At 31.8% G+C, this 19,030-nt stretch overlaps 1 protein-coding gene across 5 annotated transcripts in view; it reads right to left on the bottom strand.

Moving 5' to 3' along the window:
* Positions 1 to 19,030, bottom strand: part of LOC143227838 (ephrin type-A receptor 4-like) — a 210,775-nt gene continuing 191,745 nt past the window's right edge. For 2 of the 5 annotated variants that reach the window (XM_076459130.1, XM_076459134.1), the window contains 11 exons: positions 18,308 to 18,389; positions 15,771 to 15,882; positions 13,473 to 13,555; positions 12,704 to 12,748; positions 9,706 to 9,849; positions 8,863 to 9,110; positions 8,186 to 8,284; positions 7,878 to 7,988; positions 7,131 to 7,325; positions 4,480 to 4,622; positions 1 to 3,396 (listed from right to left, as the gene is read on the bottom strand). In XM_076459130.1, the coding sequence (XP_076315245.1) occupies positions 3,132 to 3,396; positions 4,480 to 4,622; positions 7,131 to 7,325; positions 7,878 to 7,988; positions 8,186 to 8,284; positions 8,863 to 9,110; positions 9,706 to 9,849; positions 12,704 to 12,748; positions 13,473 to 13,555; positions 15,771 to 15,882; positions 18,308 to 18,389 (1,527 nt within the window). In that variant the 3' untranslated portion in view covers positions 1 to 3,131. The remainder of the gene's footprint in view (positions 3,397 to 4,479; positions 4,623 to 7,130; positions 7,326 to 7,877; positions 7,989 to 8,185; positions 8,285 to 8,862; positions 9,111 to 9,705; positions 9,850 to 12,703; positions 12,749 to 13,472; positions 13,556 to 15,770; positions 15,883 to 18,307; positions 18,390 to 19,030) is intronic. The other 3 variants (XM_076459131.1, XM_076459132.1, XM_076459133.1) reach the window with 3 other exon arrangements.

The following is a 19,030-nucleotide window of genomic DNA, read 5'->3' as shown; positions in this document are numbered from 1 at the left end:
TTTTTATAAACTTTTTTTTATTAGATATTCATGGTTTTTTTGAATAACAGAAACCAGCTTTCATGAGTCATCTTAACAGAACTTTTACCACCCTACTTATTACAAGATTTTGACAAAAAGCAAGAGAACAGATGTGTATGTATATATATATATACACAAGCAGCAAAATTTACATGCAGACTTAGCATAACTCTTAAATGTAATTAGTTTGTGTATGTTTTGGATTTTGTTTACATGTTGGAACATTTGACAGTGTTTGATACTAGAATATCTACATAACAAATACTGAAGCATTTCTCTGCATGCATACATCTATACAGGCATGAACACATTAAAATACATAGAAGCATTATTCCCATAACTTTGTAATAGTTGTGACCTCTACCCCCTATGGACAGTCAGTTGGTACTGTATACTTATTTCATGACAAAGTTATGTTAATAATGTTTTCTAGGTATTAGATCAGGAGATAATCATTTCTCAGAAACAGAAAGCAAACTTAATATTTTTCTTGTTACAGTATCTCCACAGCCAGTAAAAGTGTGTGTTTCTGGTTAGTTAATCAAGATGATTATTATGATTTGTGACAGTAACTTTAAAACTATTGGCATTTAACATTCTATTGATGGTTAAAACTAGGTTTTTCTACCATATTTTACACAGCCATATATTGGTGAAAAAACAACATTATGTAAACAAATGATAGAAATGAAGTAGTTGTAATATATCCTATATCTCCCATTTTACTTCTCAGAATGAATTGTAATACTTTTTATCCTGTAAATAAATGGAATGTGAAGTGAAATGTGGTTTTAAAAAACTTGAGTTTTAGATGCAACTTTTCTAGTAATAATCTAGAATTATCATAATTGTTACAAAACCTTCATTGAATGAAAGCTGAGTGCACTGTTTAGTTTTTACAAATAATAGGTTAGTATGAACAATACAGTAGAAGGAAGATGCAAGTTCTTGTTGTTTTACCAAGTGATAGATTTTGCTTTGGTGGTTAATTGTAACAAAACTAGACTTTTATTCCTGTTTGTCTTGTATATTTGTAGCTGCAGAGTCAATACACTTCCAACATAAACTATTTTATTATATTTAAAATAAAGTTCCAAGTTCAAAAATTTAAGTGTAAGTTGAGGCCTTGGTGGTTGAATATTGGTTTTGTAGTAGTCCAGTTAGTAAAATAGTTAACTGGTGATGCTGTTTATACATTTTTACTAGGGTATGCAATAATATAAATTCTGAAATGGTTTGAAACAACAAAAGCATTCATATAAATGAATTAGTCAAACAGAATGTCAGTTACAGTTTAAGATAGTGTATTAAAAAATGGTTTATAAAGAAAACGAGAACATTAGCTATACCAGAATGTAAATACTATACTATACAGCTCTCATGTTTTGTTACCTTTACAGAGACCTGACCTCAGAACACTGAATAGTGCACTTTCAGCTATAGGCATTTGTTGAGGGCCATCGCACTCCTACTTGTAGAATAGTCTAAAAAGTTACATGACTAACCTCTTCAATTTTGTTTCAAAATTAAATTTTTCCAGTAATGACTAGCCCCACTACATGCCACACACACACAGAAGCTAGTATTTGGGTTACAGAAGCAAGTAACCCTAATATATGCCAAGTAACTTTACAACCCATATTTCATATATTAATAATGCCACAAAAAAAAATTGTTTTTTGTAACATATATATACATATACACTACAAGAAATCTTGTATGTTTCAAAAGTGTCTTAAAGTATGTCTCATGGTGGTAAACTATTTTACAAGAATTTTTACATGTTATTTTACAATGTCTTCACTCTAACTCACCAACTTTTAAACACTATCAGTCAAGAAAAACATAGAAATAAATTAACCACTTACATGAAAATTCTGCTATCATTAACTTTATTTTGAATTTCGTTGTCTTGCAACCTTAATTAACAAAGTAACAAATTGTATCTTTTCTTCCAGTAAATATCGTTGAAAAAAAGTTGTGACCTTACAACTTCAAAAATTAAGGGTTTTGTAGGCCCACAACACTATACCATATATCGCATTAAGATAAACTAAGTAAAGTTACTGTGTGTAAATGTTTGACCAATGTTTAAACTTTGACATTGTTTGTTCCTTCTTGTGTCACACATTTTAAACACGTGAAACCATCTTACTTTGATAAATCAGCATTGCCATTATTCTACGGACAAATAAAACTTTAACATGAAGTTAAAAAGAAAAGTTGTGCATTCCAGTCAAAATAGGTAAATGATAAAATGAAACCTAGAAATACACAAATATTAATAAGCACCAGATATGATTTTTCAACCAACTAATTATAAAAGCAAATGAACTTTGCAGTTTATATGTTGACACATTACTTAAAACATCTGGGACTCAAATGAGAGATGTACTCTCTGAATTACTGGGTACAACTGTTCTTATATTTTTCTCTGTTCATAAATCTTTGAACAGTTTCAGCAACATCTGACAAGCTTATGCCCACATACATTACTCTTTTCAGCTTAAAAACAAACAAACAAACGTTACCATCTCGCAGAGTACAAAATAATTTTCTGATTTGTTGAAACAAAGCAATAGTTATTATAAGTACATGACATCTTTCAGTAACTGATATGGTTACTTATGTTTGTATAATACAATCTGATATGTCTTTCAAGTTTAGACCTTTTTTCGACAAGAAAATTTGAGCTGATTTATTTCAAATTCTGCTGTAAGTTGCCTAAGTGAGATCCTTTTTTTGTAGCACTACAAGATAGCATTCATAGCAAATTTGGTAAAATCCACAATTTAGTTAAGAACAACCTTCTCTTGCTGTACTAGAGAGAACTTGTTCTTACATCACTAAGTTCTCCAGGTTTTCCGTACAGATTAGATAGATCAAGTTTACTTTGCATATGTTTTAACTACACAGATGGAATCATGATTTCTTTCCCACTAACTTCATCACAGTTGCTTTAGTCTTTGAGGGAGCAAGCACTAACTCAGTTTTGCCAAATGAAACACAATGGCAGCAAGTGGAACTGCAAGTCCACAAGGCTTTTTCTCAAAGATAGAAATAAACTCAAGTGAAGGGTCAAATACTTGCAATGTTCACTTTCAGTTCCTCTAGACAAGAAGTCCTTCAGATGAGTTGGCACTAAGTTGAACCCTCAGAGTTTGGATGCTACCAATCATCTTTTTCTGATGGCCCACAAGTGTTACACCAAGAGAAGTAATATCAGCAAGGGTAAGTCTTGCTACAGACTCCATTGAAGAAATACCTGCCTGCTGGAAGTTCTCAAGGTACCTTATCATTTTAATGCTGTTTAACCACTCTTCAACTGTCTTATATTGAGTCATATCAGGAGCATTGGGGTCCAGTGGATTTTGTCTAGTTAGAAACATATATTAACAATTATATTACAAAAATCAAAATGTTTAAATCATTGAATACATTGTACTAACAATCAAGAAATTTTTATGTGCCAGCCACAACACTTATACCTTATGTCTGGGATAAATACATTTATTGTAATGAACATGCAAATACACTGTTCCTTCTTGTGTCGCTGATTTCTCCAGGCCCCTTCCTTTGGCTGTGGTTTGGCTAGATAGTAGATAGGGACAGTGGGAATCTCATTAATCCATTCATGCGCGCGTCAGCAGGCATTTGGCTACCTTAAGGAGGTACCTATCCTATGTATCTTAAGCACAATATTTAGCTGTTTACACAATGGTATAAAAAACCAATTCAATAACACAGATGTATTAAAGTAAATATACATATAAACACTAAATATTTAACAACTGGACTGCTTCCAGTCTTAAAGTACAATAAAAAAATCTGTTTTACTTATCATGTTACTGTAAAAAGATAAATACCATGATACTGGGAACAGTCATTTGATGTCTTATGGAACTGCAGCTAATGACATTGAGTGTTTTTAAATGAGGTACTCTGTATCATGATTGAACTAACACATATCCAATTCTATACATATTACACAGATATTTTCCATTACCAGCATTGTAAAATAGTTGCTTGTTATGTAATGCACTAGCATAAATCATAATATTGAAAGGTTTTTACCTTTTTCAAAATTTAAAAATAAAAAAATAATTCATAAATTTATTACCAAGAAGCTTATATATAGAAATTACATAAATAGTTCAATCTCCTTTCTAGTAATTTATCATAAATGCCTAGGATTCATAAAGTCTGCTATTGTACATACAGACAACCTAAAAATGGATTACATCTTACATTCAAAAATTCAAACCAGATAATCAAACTGTACATTACTGAGTACATGAACCTTAAAAAAAATCCTTCATTAGAGCAACCTTCTTGTGAATTAATTTCGCAAAAAAACTGATAAAATGAATATAGAATATATTAAAATGCATATCCAAAATTTTACTGTACTTCTGTTACTTTATTCATTCACTGTTTTGATTCATGTTCATATTTTACCTGTTTTGTGCAATTTTCCGAAGGCTTTCAGGACACTTGAGCAGTTTGTGGAGGGTTTTCACTATTGTTGCAAAAGTCAGCCTGTGTGATCGATCTTTCTGCCAACAATCTAGCATGAGCTGATACAAGGCTTCTGGACAATCCTGTTAAAACAAAAATACTAATATCAGCAGGAAGCATCCACTGTGAAGTTTACATTTTCACATGCTTGTTGTTACATAAACAAAAAACAAAAAATCACAGCTACTTATACTCTCTTAAGGAATCATACAATAAAATACACATTGTGTTATCAGGTGTGTTTCTAAAAGTATTGTTTCTGAACTGCCAAGTTAGATTGGCAGAATTTCTGCATGCATTGGAAAACATTTAAAATAATTTCTCTCTCATGTAAATCTAACAAACTATTTTACAAAACACCAAAAAAAGACGCAAAGAAATGTGAGCATTTTTGTAACACGTGCATTTTTCCAATTTTCAACAAATTCAGAAAATTAAAGCGTATTTACAAGTCACAATCTAGAATCTCTCCTCAGAAGTGAATTTTTTTTTATTATTATTATTACTGTTCTGGTATATTAGTTATTTTGCTGCCCTCAGGAAAGATGGAAGGTTTGAAAATATAATATTTTCTATTTCTCAGCTACTTCTCTTTGTATAACAATCTGACACCGAAAGCTGAGATATATATTCCATCACAAGCGAGACTAAAGCAAAAGTCAATCCTGTTTTATGCACCAATGCTTTTGTTTGTTTGGAAATTTCGCACAAAGCTACTCGAGGGCTATCTGTGCATGCCGTCCCTAATTTAGCAGTGTAAGACTAGAGGGAAGGCAGCTAGTCATCACCACCCACCGCCAACTCTTGGGCTACTCTTTACCAACTAATAGTGGGATTGACCGTAACATTATACACCCCCACGGCTGGGAGGGCGAGCATGTTTAGCGCGACGACGCGGGCCCGACCCGAACCCACGAATATATTCTTTTGATTCATCAGTTTTCTTATTGCTCAGATAAACGTCATTTATTTGATTTATTCGAATCCCCATCACACCAAATATGCTTGCTCTTTCAACCATGGGGGACCCGAACCCTCGTATTCTAGGCCATGCCAGGCCCATCGCACCAATGCAAAACACCTCCAACTCAGATGCACATAAGGAGATTTCTCAATCTGACAAGGAGAATAATCTAAATATTTATAGATTCATAGCACATTCATGAGACTTGCAGTTCTCATTGTGTTTGAAAGTGTAAAGATGGTGACAATTCTTATCACTGATTTCAGTTTTACAGTATTCTTTTGTCATTTTATATACATATAAAACAACAGTGATATTCACAAGAATATATGTTTTTGTACTGTTTTATTTACAAAAAATGTTATGTACATTCTACAGTAGGTAAAAGAATTATTTTATATATAATCAGGATATGTGTAACATTTTTATTTTATGAGCAAATGAAGTCTGATTAAGAGTTAGTTTTACCGACCTACACTTACAATAAGAACCAGTTATCAAAACATTTTGTTTCTCTGTTTAAAAAGTTTCATTTCAACAACACCTTGTTAAAAAACAAAAAATAATTTACCTAGTATTTGAATTGTTGAAGTTTCTACAAACCAATAATACAAATTATGATTTGGAAATTACTTTAAAATATTAAATAACATCAAAATAGATACACAATTTAAACTATTTTAAATTAAGGTCAGTACATGACCATTAAAAAGTTGACAACATCATGTCTTGCAACTGGTTCCTTCATATGACCTTGCAATGTCAAAACATTAGTCACTTAGTGGTCATATAATGACCTTAATTATCATGTTTTTAGTTGTGTAACTATTTTAACATTGTATATTATTTATTATTTAAACATTATACACAAGTGCAAAGAAATAATACATAGATTAAATGGTTCTAAGTATCACTGTAAATTCAAGTATTGTACAATTAGAAGTAAAAGGTATACTATGCATCCTCTAACAGTGTTGACAGATGTACTAAGGTTGTTCAATATGCTTGTTCTAATAAAACATAGTAATTTACTTACCAGTTTATTCTGAAAGTTAAGTTATAACATCAGACTTAATTGTATATTATGCTTTGCTTGATGAAGTCGTTTCTTTAAAACACTAATAAGAATATTGGTTAAGTTGGTCTTTTGATTTTCAATAACAGTTTTATTATGAAGCAATATTTACAAGTTCATTTATCAACCTCTGAAACTTGATTCTTTTCTGTTTTCCACTTTAGAAAAAGAATCTTCTAAAAAAAAGATTCTGAAGATGGTAACTTTCAACTTTGTAATAATTTTCATTGTTAAATAATTAAAAAAATTGTGTGTACATATGCATGTATGTACATGATACAAATTACTACAAGTTTATAAAATACAATTTTATTGTAATACTGCAAAAAAAAGCAGCTTTGGTTAAGAAACTAACAAATATAGTCTCTCTAAACCTTCCAATCATGGATCGTCATTGTGTGTGTTTTTGTGTTTTTCTTATAGCAAAGCCACATCAGGCTATCTGCTGAGCCCACTGAGGAAAATCAAACTCCTGATTTTAGCGTTGTTAAACGGAAGACTTACTGCTGTACTAGCGAGGGGCTCATTATTGTGATTAGTTAAAACACTTACCATAGGTGGGGGGAGTCTGTAACCTTTCTCAATGCTCTTAATTACATCTTGGTTAGGCCAATTCCAATATGGTCGTTCTCCATATGACATCACTTCCCAACAGACAATACCAAAACTCCAGACATCACTAGCTGATGTAAACTTTCTGAAAGCAATGGCCTCAGGGGCTGTCCATCTCACTGGAATTTTTCCTCCCTACAACAAGACAGTAGTATTAAACTTGGACACTTAAAACTCAATGACTCTCAGAATAATCTGAAGTTCTCCAATTAAGAAATGTTTCTCTAAGAACTTACACTGTCACATGTGAAACACAACTAATTTTAGATTGTTTTCTTTTTTATATGAAAAGCAGATTCACATATTTAAGAATTATAAGATATCAAATGGTAAAATTAGAATTATATCTGGGGATTAGAAGTAACAAAGCAAGCTTATAAATCAGTAAAATGGACATCTGCAAAGTTTCAAAATGCTTCAATGTTTTTCTTTCATCCAATTTATTTTTTCACCTGGGCTTAAAGCTTTTAGTTTTATTCTCACAACAAGTAGTTTAAAAACTTAAATCTGTAAGTGTTGTATCTACAACAAAAAATTTGATTGCCTGAAGGTACATATTAATTTTTAAAAATATCACATATGCATATTAGTTTATTACTATAACTTAACCTCAAAGCTTTGTGTAAAAAAAAACAACAACTTTGGCTTATCAATAGAAGAGATAAAACTTTGTAACTTGAAGCTTACCCTGGTGGTGTATGCTCCTTCTGTTGCACTTTCTATTTCTCTAGAGAGACCAAAATCAGCTATCTTACAAACTAAACTTGAATTAACCAAAACGTTACGGGCAGCAAGATCCTGTAAGAAACATTAATTAAGAATATTAAATCCTAGAGCTAGACCAACAAGTTTTTATTTTGTTCAAAACTGTTGAATTATTTCATAAAATAATTCTGCAATGGAATCTTTTTTCATGTCATTGAGAAACTGAAGGTATAATTTGATAAACATGTGTTGTATACATATTTTATTTGTAAAGCATCCTGCTTACTTACCCTGTGTACATAACTCATTTCAGACAAGTACTGCATTCCTACTGCAATTCCTCGTAACATCCCGACAAGCTGAATAACCTGGAATTTTCCATCATTTGCCTGAAAGAAAACAAACAAAAGACCTGTGAGATACTGTATTGATTCATCAGTAATCAATCTCATGAAAAATGTTAAGATAAACTGTAAACATTTTTTTTTACTAGCCAACTACTGCTTGTTTGTTTTGAATTTTGTGCAAAGCTACACAAGGGCTATCTGTAATAGCCATCCATAATTTAGCAGTGTAAGACTAGAGGAAAAGCAACTAGTCATCAACACCCACTGCCAACTCTTGGGATATTCTTTTTAAAAAACGAATACTGGGATTGACTGTCACATTATAAACACCCTCATGGCTGAAAGGGTGAGCATGTTTGGTGTGATGGTGATTCGAACATATGGCCCTCAGATTGTGAATCAAGCTCCATAACCATCTGGCCTTGCTAGGCCCTGACTATTTCAAATAGTTGTTAAAAGCTTTTTTTCCATACACATAACTAATTATGACAGCAGTGTTACAGTAACTGCTCATCCTACTCAGTGGTTATTAAAAGTTTAGTTTCTATTCCTAGAAAAACCCACCTTCAAACACACTGATTAAAATATTTTAACCCTTTATATTATATACCCAAATGTACCCGTAAGAACGTATCCAAGGATCCATTTTCCATAAATTCTGTGATGATCATGACTGGGTTACTTTTTGTGACTACACCTTGTAGGTAGATAACATTGGGGTGATCAAACTGCCCCATGATGCTAGCCTCTGTGAGGAAGTCCATACGAGCTTTGTCTGAGGAGCCTGGTTTAAGGGTTTTTATAGCCACAGTAATCTCGGGTCGTCCCGGAACTTTCAGTTTACCTCTGCATACGTCTCCAAACTCACCTAAGTAAGAAAAAAAAATATGCAAACATTTATGAACATATTTATGAACAGTTTTCCAGTTTTTTGTTTCTGCATTTAAAAAAACTGTGCAAATTGAATGAAAAGAGAAATATGGATGTACTTTAATAAACGGTTTGATGAATTACTTTATAAAACATGTACGACCTATGCAACTCTAATAAGAAAAAATTTAGTGAGAATTAGATTACCACAGGAACAATAACCAACACAAACAGTTACAGAGAAAGCAATCATTTCTTCAGTTATATAAAAAGTTGGGTGTTCTTTTTGTTTTGTTTCATGTGATCATTAATATTAACTGGTATGCAAATAAAAAAAGCTTGTGATATCATACCTATGAAAACAAACAAATATACCATTCCACAAAAATCAAACCCAGCAAATTACATACCAAGAAAATAATTGTTTTCATGAATTATGTTTAAAAATTGTGTATTTTTTTAAAGATCATCAGTTGTGACTAGTACACAAGTTATACAACACAAAAGTTGTGAAGTCGAAGCATATAAAAAAATCATGACCACGACGGATTCTCACCTATTCCACAAAAACCAAAATCATTAACACCACTTACCTCCGCCAATTATAGCTTCTATAGTAATGTGCAGAGCATCAATTTCTTTAGCAAATTCTCTTACAGCTTGGTTGGGGTCTTCGTAAGTGTGTGGATCAATGTAGCTCCTTGTTGTTCCACAGTGAGTAAACAAAGGAGTTGTAACTGTAAGTAGATTATAAGTATCTTAGTGAATGTTGCAGAAAATGGATAGTATTGTTTTCATCTTCTTTAACTATGAAATATGGGGGCATTTTGATGTGATTAAGTGTTGGTGATTTAGAATAATCTTTTTATCTTTTTTTTTAAAGTTTAGTAAAGAGTGTTTGAAAGGTCTAGAATTATAAGTGATTTGCAGCTTTTATTAATTTCAGGTACATGACTGATTGTTGATTTATCAAAGCATGAGAAGGTTGAGTTAATCCTGCTTTATGATACAAAAGGTTAGTCCTAATGAAAGGTGGCTTTTGAATGTAATGCATGTCATTCCAGGAGAGAGAAAAAACAACAATCACCCACATTCTTGTTAGGAAACTGCTAAATTTAAAGAGACTAGCAGTGTAGGCCAGGAATCTCCAAACCTTTTTAGACAAGGACTGGAAAGTAGATCTTTTTAGGCTTCGCAGGTCAGAGGGGTCATAGTAAAATTAAATAGGGATGCATACATGATCAGAATACAACATCATAGATTTATTTTTCATAAGAGCATATACTGAAAATAAGTAAGATGCAGAATCATTTTTTGTATCATTAGTGAGAAACATGAAACCATGCTTTTCTGACAAAATTATACTTAATGTATGCTCCCTATCATTGCAATGTTATTGCAAATGCTCATCAGATAAGGTTGATCTGTAACTAGACTTCATGTACTTCATTTTAAAAATATCTTTTCACAGAAAAAGGTGGTGACAAAAACTGAAATGAATCCTCAAGCAAAGTTGTTTTTTTATATGACATGTTGATCATTTGGAAGACATTTATAGAACTGTCAGCTTCCCTTCTTTGTATTTGTCCTTCAACATGTTGTCAGATTACAGATCAATCACCTCAGGTTCATCAACAACACAATCAAATGGGTTTTGGAAGATCCTTAACTCTGTTACACTCATGTAAAGATTATAAAAACGATCCTTGAACCACAGTTTCAGGTCAGAAAGGATATCTTGTGCAAACCTGCATGGGAATGGGCATCCTGCTTTAACTTTTCACAACAAAGTGAATGAAGCAACTCCTCATCAACTGGGACTCAAAAAGAATTAGTTTTTACCAAAATGCTTTTACCTTTGTGTACATATCACAGATAAAGTCACTTTCATTTTGTAATCTAAGATTTAATTCATTTAGGTACATGGTCAAATCTACAGAAAAAGCTAATTTCCAAAGCCATTCACTGTTTGTGAGTAATGGAGACCCCTGGTGTTAGACCACTGACAATGATATGAATATATTTCACTGTTCAAAGATAATGAAAATACTGTCTCCAAGTCTGTTATTTTATCATAAGAGCAGCATGTGGAACACATTCTATAAAATTCATTAAAGAAGTGCCTATATTTACAGACTTTCGAGACACCCTGTAGATCTTTGAATCTGAACACTTATAGGAATCTCTACAAGAGTTAAAGGTTTTTTTTCCCAAATACCATTAAGGCAATGAAAGCTGACGAAATAGCTACCTTACTTTCCCTACAGTTTAGCTGCACACCTACAAACAATTAGAATTCACTCATAGACTGGCATGTTCAGCACTGGAAGTAGAATGAACCTTAGTAGCATGATGTCCTTTTAATGCATTTTTTAAACTCAGATTTGTGTCTTATGCAATTTATGTGTATGACTAAAGATTCTAGAATATACCACAGATAAACAACTAATTTTATCTCACAGTACGACAACTTTCCTTTCTTTAAGACAGTCTGAACATGTGGCTTTTGTTAGCTACATCACAGATGAAAATGACAACAATATTTTGCATAAAAGCAGCCACTTGAACAATGATAAAATAAAAGGTTTTTTTTAAACAAAATCACTTAATGTTATTTGACTAAAACCTCAAAAATAACAGTTTTAGACATATCACAAACTGCTCTTTTACATAACTAAGCCTAACACAAGCTACGAGTTGGTTGGTTTCAAATATTACAGTTTCATAAGAATTCTCTCAGACTTCAACTAATCAGTCTCTCCAGAAACCTACAGCTACCATAGACTGATATATTGCAGGATTTACAGTCTTCATCATCAGTATTTACTTTCAATACCGATTCTGCTGTACGATTTGACAGCAACAAGCAGCTTAAATAATTATCATGTTTCTAAAACAAGACATCTTAACCCGAGGCTTGGATATGTCCAGATCACACAAAAGTATTTATGTGTTATTAATTCCATTAACATTCATAATTTTAAACATTCTGACTGAAAAAGCAGTTTTCACTTTTAGAATAACTTTAAAGAACACAGTCCATTTCTTATGAAACTTATTGAAAGATATAAAACTTTCTGAATATGTGATACATTTACTGTAGATTTCTCTTGTACCTCTAGTACAAAATACAAGTGCAGTTAATTAACACTTCACAATACAAACATGTTAAAACATTAAATGGTTACAACTAATACTTCACTACACAAACGTGTATCTGTGTGCTAGCAGTACAATAACATTTCTCATAGAATGTTATCACTGGCATTTTATACCATCTTAACTGTTTTAACCATATAGAATTATACACACATATACAGATACACAGACATATGTCTCTACAGTTACAAAAAAAGTTGACTTTTAAATTTATTTTAGTTAAGTTAGAAAGTATCTATAGATAATAAAAGGAACTGGAACCAAAATAAATAATCATAAATCATGCCATTTCTACAGTTTGTTATTTTGGTTATAAAAAGTCACAGTAGGTAAAAAACCAGAATATGATTATATTGTTTTAGACACAAACTAAGCAGTGTTTAAAATGCTAAAGAACTTTAAGATTCTGGCAGGAAGGTTGTAAGTACTTACTACGAGCAGTTGGGACAATAGGAGGGTGTTCCAAGGCAGGCACTACTGTTAGAAGAAGATAGAAAGAAACAACAACAGAGAACACCTTTGCATACATTTGTTTATGAACTCCCAAAAGCAAAAGAGAGTATGTTATTAACATTTATATTAGAACAACTTCAGGCTTTTAGAGTTTGCTTTCCTAGTGCTACGTAATTTACTACTGCATCTAAATAGTATCATACTTATAATGTATACAACCATCACAAACCAACTGTAATAGTATTTGTAATGATTTAATAACTCCTAATTAAGCTAAATCACAATCAAAGTACATTGACAAAAGGAAGTTATAAAAGGCCTTGCTATTGATTTTCATGCATTAAAACAGTGCAAAGAATTGGTATTTTCCAAATGTATTAGATCATTACAGCATGTTACTGATGTAATTAAAGTTATGATTGTTTATATAATAATAGCTGTATAGCTAAATGATATAGAACTTTACCATCATTCATATTCACTGAAGCCAAATTTCTTCCAAGATAATTAAAAACAAAACTGATTAATTAAGTTTTTTGTTTACAGGTTTATATTGTTTATTAATACACACATCGAATTTCATGAACTTTGGAATACCAATATCAGAATTTTTTTACTCCTATTGGAAATCAGAACTTTTTTCTCATGTTTTCAATGTGTGAGAAATGTCTACACCATGCAACTACAGGATATGTTAAGGATAAGATACCAGAAATCTTTAGACAAAATTACAATAAATAATACCAACCCTTACATTTGTTACCTTCCCCATTTCTGTATTCAAGAGTGTCACAATCACTGGGCTGTTTTTTGTTGCATTCTTCAGAGCTCCTAAAAAGACCAGATAAAATTCAGTTAACATGTCCTAGCTGCTTGACGTACACACAACACACTTGTTGTTGTTATTTAAAACTCCCTCCTGTCACCAGAACTTCAATACCATCTGCACAAAACATTTCAAAGGCAACACCTAAGATGTGGCTCTTACATGATGACAGTACATTTATAAAAATGCTGCATACTATATATATTGGATTCAAATTCATATAATACTCGAATAGAAAATTTCCAGAAATACAATTCACATGAAAAGAGAAGATAAATGCCCATACTTATGTGTGATGGTTAAATAACTTATATACCACAGATTTTACATGAAGCACATGGATAACAGTAAGTACAAGTACAAACCAAACCAACACAACAGTGTAAAAACAGGCATCACAGATTGTCAAGTTCTCATAACTAGCAAGATCAAGCCACTGACTAGCCTAATGATACATCAGGAAAAATTCCAGAGGGTCTCCTTAGAAAAGTATGTAATTTTGTTATTCTTATGACAAACATATGGGCTCCTTCTGTCTTTTTTTCTTTCCTGGTAAAAGTGTAAGGTCCAGTCTAATTCTGGTAAGATCTATAATACTGAAGAAATCAAGAAGGAAGTAAAACACATGAATACAACCATCCTTAATGATGGATTCCAACAACACTTGACAAAGAAGTTAATCACCGAGAATTAAAATGAAGAAAATGAACAGACACACAACTACATTCCCCTATGTCAGAGAATATTTAAACAACTTGAAATCAGAACAGTATTTTGACTGTGTAACACAATACAGTCTTGGTTAATACAATAAACTACCTCAATTTAAGCCATTTACTACAAATGTGGCCTACAATACACTGGAAAACAAACACCAATAGAAGTTAGATAAAGAACATAATAGAAAAACAAGGTTTATTTGTGCCAAAATATCTGTAATAGTCCATCATTACAGAGTGTAAAAACATACAGTAAAACAGAATAAAACTAAAATAATTATTAACCACAATGAGAAAAAACATATGGAAGAAGTCTTCTACACTTATCCAACTGATAACACATTGAATTAACCTAGCAGAAGTTAGCAAAACCTAGATACTCACATTGAAATCATTAAGATACATTAGTTAATTCAGGTCCTAATGTGTTCACATTCATATGCAAAAGTAGCAGAACAAATCAGAGTTTGTAAGCAAAGGCACCGACTTATTCAAAGGGGCACTTCACTACTAGGTCAAAAGTTGAGGGGCATGTGTCACCAATGGCTTCCTACCCCCTCCAGTTCTGTTATCTAAACTTACATGCTTTTTGTATGGAACACTACTATCTGTAGCATTATCAATACACAAAGCAACTAACAGCATGATCAGAGTAATTACTCTCTCTACTACAAAAATCAAGTTTTCCATCAGGCAGACAGTAGCATTGCCTATATAGGGATGGCCCAGATTGTTCATCAAAATGGTACCTAAATATCTCCTCAACAGGTTATCAGAAATATTAGTGTTTCATTTATAACAACATCTATGTAATAACTGAGTCACAAGTTCTGATAATGACTTATAAATAATCACAACAAAAGGTTTGAATTTCATGTTCTTCTGTCTGCTACTTTTTTATTACACAATAATTTAAAAATCAAAACAATGGTGTCAACCAGTTCCACTGAAGTGACATAGTTTAACATGGAGTAGCCACTTTCATAAGTATTACTGATCAGGAATAATTTTAAAAGATCATAATTCTAGTGTAAACGAATGTTATCATTACCCCTTGAAGTTAGCTTTCTTACAGAAGTATAGTGTTCCTTTTGTAAGCTTAAGTACAGTGTGAACCATGAATTACCAGAAAATAATAGACAAACAATAAATATTACAGTTGGAACCTCACTGTATTTAGAACTTGATTATAAATATAACATTTATATGTCTATTGAAACACTGCATTAAAAAAAAAACAGCTAAAGACAAACTTTTAAAATTGAAGTAAATGGAAGAATGGCTAATTTCAATTTTTTTTAGAAACGATATAAAGAAGGTAGTAGAGATGGCATTTAACCATCCGTACATAATAGTACAAATGCCATCCCTACTACCTTCTTTACATCGTTTCTAAAGGATTGATATCAGCCATTTACTTTATTTTTAAAGTTTTTTTTTTTAAATAGAGACACACATACAAAACAAACATTCTTACGTTAAATAAATATATTTTCCCTACCTCCTGATATACAGAACAATCATAACGATGACAACAACAACAAGGACAACAACAGCAACTGTTGCACCAGCAATAATTCGAACTTGTACTTTATCTTCATTGTCAATATACGCTAAAGAAAAATAAAATTATATACAAAATCCAAATGTAAATAAAATATTCTGTAAACTTTATATACGTCTTGTAGATGTAAAGGATAATAAAAACGTTCTTCATTTACAATAGTTCATTAAGATGTCATGGCTAGTATAAACACCTCCGTGAAATGAGCAAATAATTATATTTTTCATTATTATATTGAGCTGAAAACTTTCTTACCTATATTTCTGTTCCATCGGACATGAATGTTGAACTAAAATTTAGTAATGATGTAATAATCGAAACAAGTATCGGTTAATATTATATCATCTACGATGCTACCAACCCTCACTTGTTAAACGTGAGACTGGCGTATTTGGGCCTGTTTTAACACTCACGCGTCCTGGTAAAAAATTCGACATTTTTGTCATTGTAGTAGCTTTCCATGACGCATTGTGGTTGCTTTAACCAGCTGGGCCCAAATCAAGTTCAGCATCGCGTTAATCTATGAAAAGCACCATATTGCACAATTTTTGAATATAATATCATGCCTCTAGAACCCTTCTGAAGTAAACTGCCTTCGACGCTAGATAAAATATTACGTTTTAAAAAGTCTCACAGGAACAAATTCCTAAAACTTGACAGTCCTTCTTCTACATAATATATGTAAAGCCTATAGCCTTAAAATTCCCAAGAAGTATCTCTCTCTTTCTTTTTTTTTACATAAGAAACTTGTGATGGGTGTTAAGAAAACTCTCTAAAAATTAACTAACAATTTTATTCACATTAAAAATAACATTTATGTTTCATAATATTACTTTATACACCATTTACATGTTATTTGTGATGTTTAAAAGCGTCTTAAAAGAAACTGGAAAAAAAAATCAGCATTTTAGTTAGTGCGGTATAACACACCATTTTAAAACACTTTTACATTTCTATTCTTGTAACATTTCACATGTTGTAACAAAGTATGTATATATTAAACAAATATTAATATCTTTAAATATATAATTTAAATATTACGTGATTACACTTACACACATTTACTAAGTATTATCTGACTCTAACATTAGTAATAAATGATCAATGTGTAGTCTAATTTGAGCATTAGGCCTAACACATAAATGTAATGTAGAGGTTTGGCTGAAACACTACTTAATTGAAACCCTTGGTAACATTTATTTGACTTTTGACAACTGAAAAAAAATTGACAACAGAGCCTAAAGTACTATTTGTTTAGTAATTAGGCCTACAGTAAAGACAGTACAATAACTTTAAGATCAGGTGCATAGAACTTCTCATGAAAGGAAAAATATCATTTATTAACCTAAATCATTTCTGATTTTGTTGTTATATCACCGCGATATAAGACGACTAAAAAATAAAAAAACAAGCCTTTCTAACAAATATATATGTATAGTTATTTCACATACACGGCCTAACAAAAAATATCATGCTAAAAGACGATATATACTGTTCAGCATTGCCAAAAAAAAGAGCGTGAAAAGAACACGGAAATTGCTTGTTATTCATATTACAGTATACCCTCACCTATTCGCGGTTCCCCATTCGCGGCCCCGCATATTCGCGGGTTAGGCTCTTAACCCTATCGCATCGTATGCCGGTATACCAGGTCAGCGTCATAACGTCATAAAAACTAATGCTCGGTAAACCGGGTTTTTGTAGGTCATAGAGACTAAAAGCGCTTTTCGAGGGTATGTCTGTATTTACTCTGTCAAGCAGTTTTATCGATTGACGTCTTTATCGAACAATTATTACTGAATTGTACTGTACTGTATTATTATTACCTGAACTGTGCGTACTGTATTTATCTGTCTAAGTTTGCCTTTAACTTTGTTCCACTTTCTGTCAATTCTAATACATGTGTTGTACGCATAGAAAATGACTTTACGGTACAGTAATACAGTATGGGTAACAATACTATGTACGTTTCTTTTTGATTAAAATATTGTTGCAGTACAAAATTAAAATGTGTTTACATTATCATTACTACATTAGTGAAATACATGACTGCATGCAGTATTACTACATTATTACTGTATTAATGAGTAAGAGTGTCTTTAGAAAGTGTCTGGGAAGCATTTAGTACCGTATATAATCTCATACATAGAAGTTTTAAAACTGCATCCAATATTCGCGGTTTTTCGCTATTCGCGGGGGGGTAAAGAACGTAACCCCCGCGAATAGCGAGGGAATACAGTAATTACGAAATACAACCTCTCACAAATGATATCAACAATGCTGCCATCTGTTCACAAAAATAATTTTATATTCAGTGAAAAACCATACTTAAACTAATGTACACATACTGCGTCTCATTTTTAAATAAATCGTTTGAAAGAAGACACACATAAAACACTATTCCAGCTAATGCTATTAATATTATGTTTATAATATTAAATAAAGTTCACGTGAGCTATAAATGAACAACGTACCCGTATTGTCGATAATCGGTCCTGTTATTTCAAAAATGGTTTTACTGAATTCTCCCCACCCGTGGGCTGTTTTAGCTCTCACCTATAAAAACGTCCAAGTGAACATATTGACAAAAATCTATAATCGGATATAATTCAAGAACATGTTAGGTTAAAAGCTGGTAATTATATGTATGTTTACAGTTACAATGCTTCACAATATTTTCTAGTTAAATTCTTATAGTAAATTAGGTTATATAAATATCTATATACGACTTATGCTGTAACTACATAAGCCAGCGATGTTTAAAATTTTAAAATGCTCAACGGTAATTTCTGTACGCTGAATCCGAAAATAATATCCGTTTTTCTCCATCACATACAAATTTTAACAACACGCCATATTTACTTTTGTATAGACGAGTCATTTTCATTAAAATTGGACCACATTTTGTTATGATTACAATGTTGAAAACCACTGACCAATCGTGACGTGGCAGTTCTATCGATCGTTCTATAACCCAAAACATAATAGAAATGTTCTATGTGGTAAACGAAATACTAATTTGAGCTAAGTAAGTTTCTTTCTTCTTAATTTGAAAACAATCATTATGAATATAATTGTCGAAATATACGTAGCTGAATTATGCGAAAAATCCGTTATTAAAACCAAAACAAATGTTATGAAGTTTATATTCGCGGGCCTGTGTTATTTTTGCAATAACATTGCATTCTCAAGTTATC

Source organism: Tachypleus tridentatus, chromosome 10 (genome assembly GCF_004210375.1).
Source record: "Tachypleus tridentatus isolate NWPU-2018 chromosome 10, ASM421037v1, whole genome shotgun sequence".
In the NCBI taxonomy this organism is placed as follows: Eukaryota; Metazoa; Arthropoda; class Merostomata; order Xiphosura; family Limulidae; genus Tachypleus; species Tachypleus tridentatus.
This window is presented reverse-complemented; position numbering and strand designations above follow the sequence as displayed.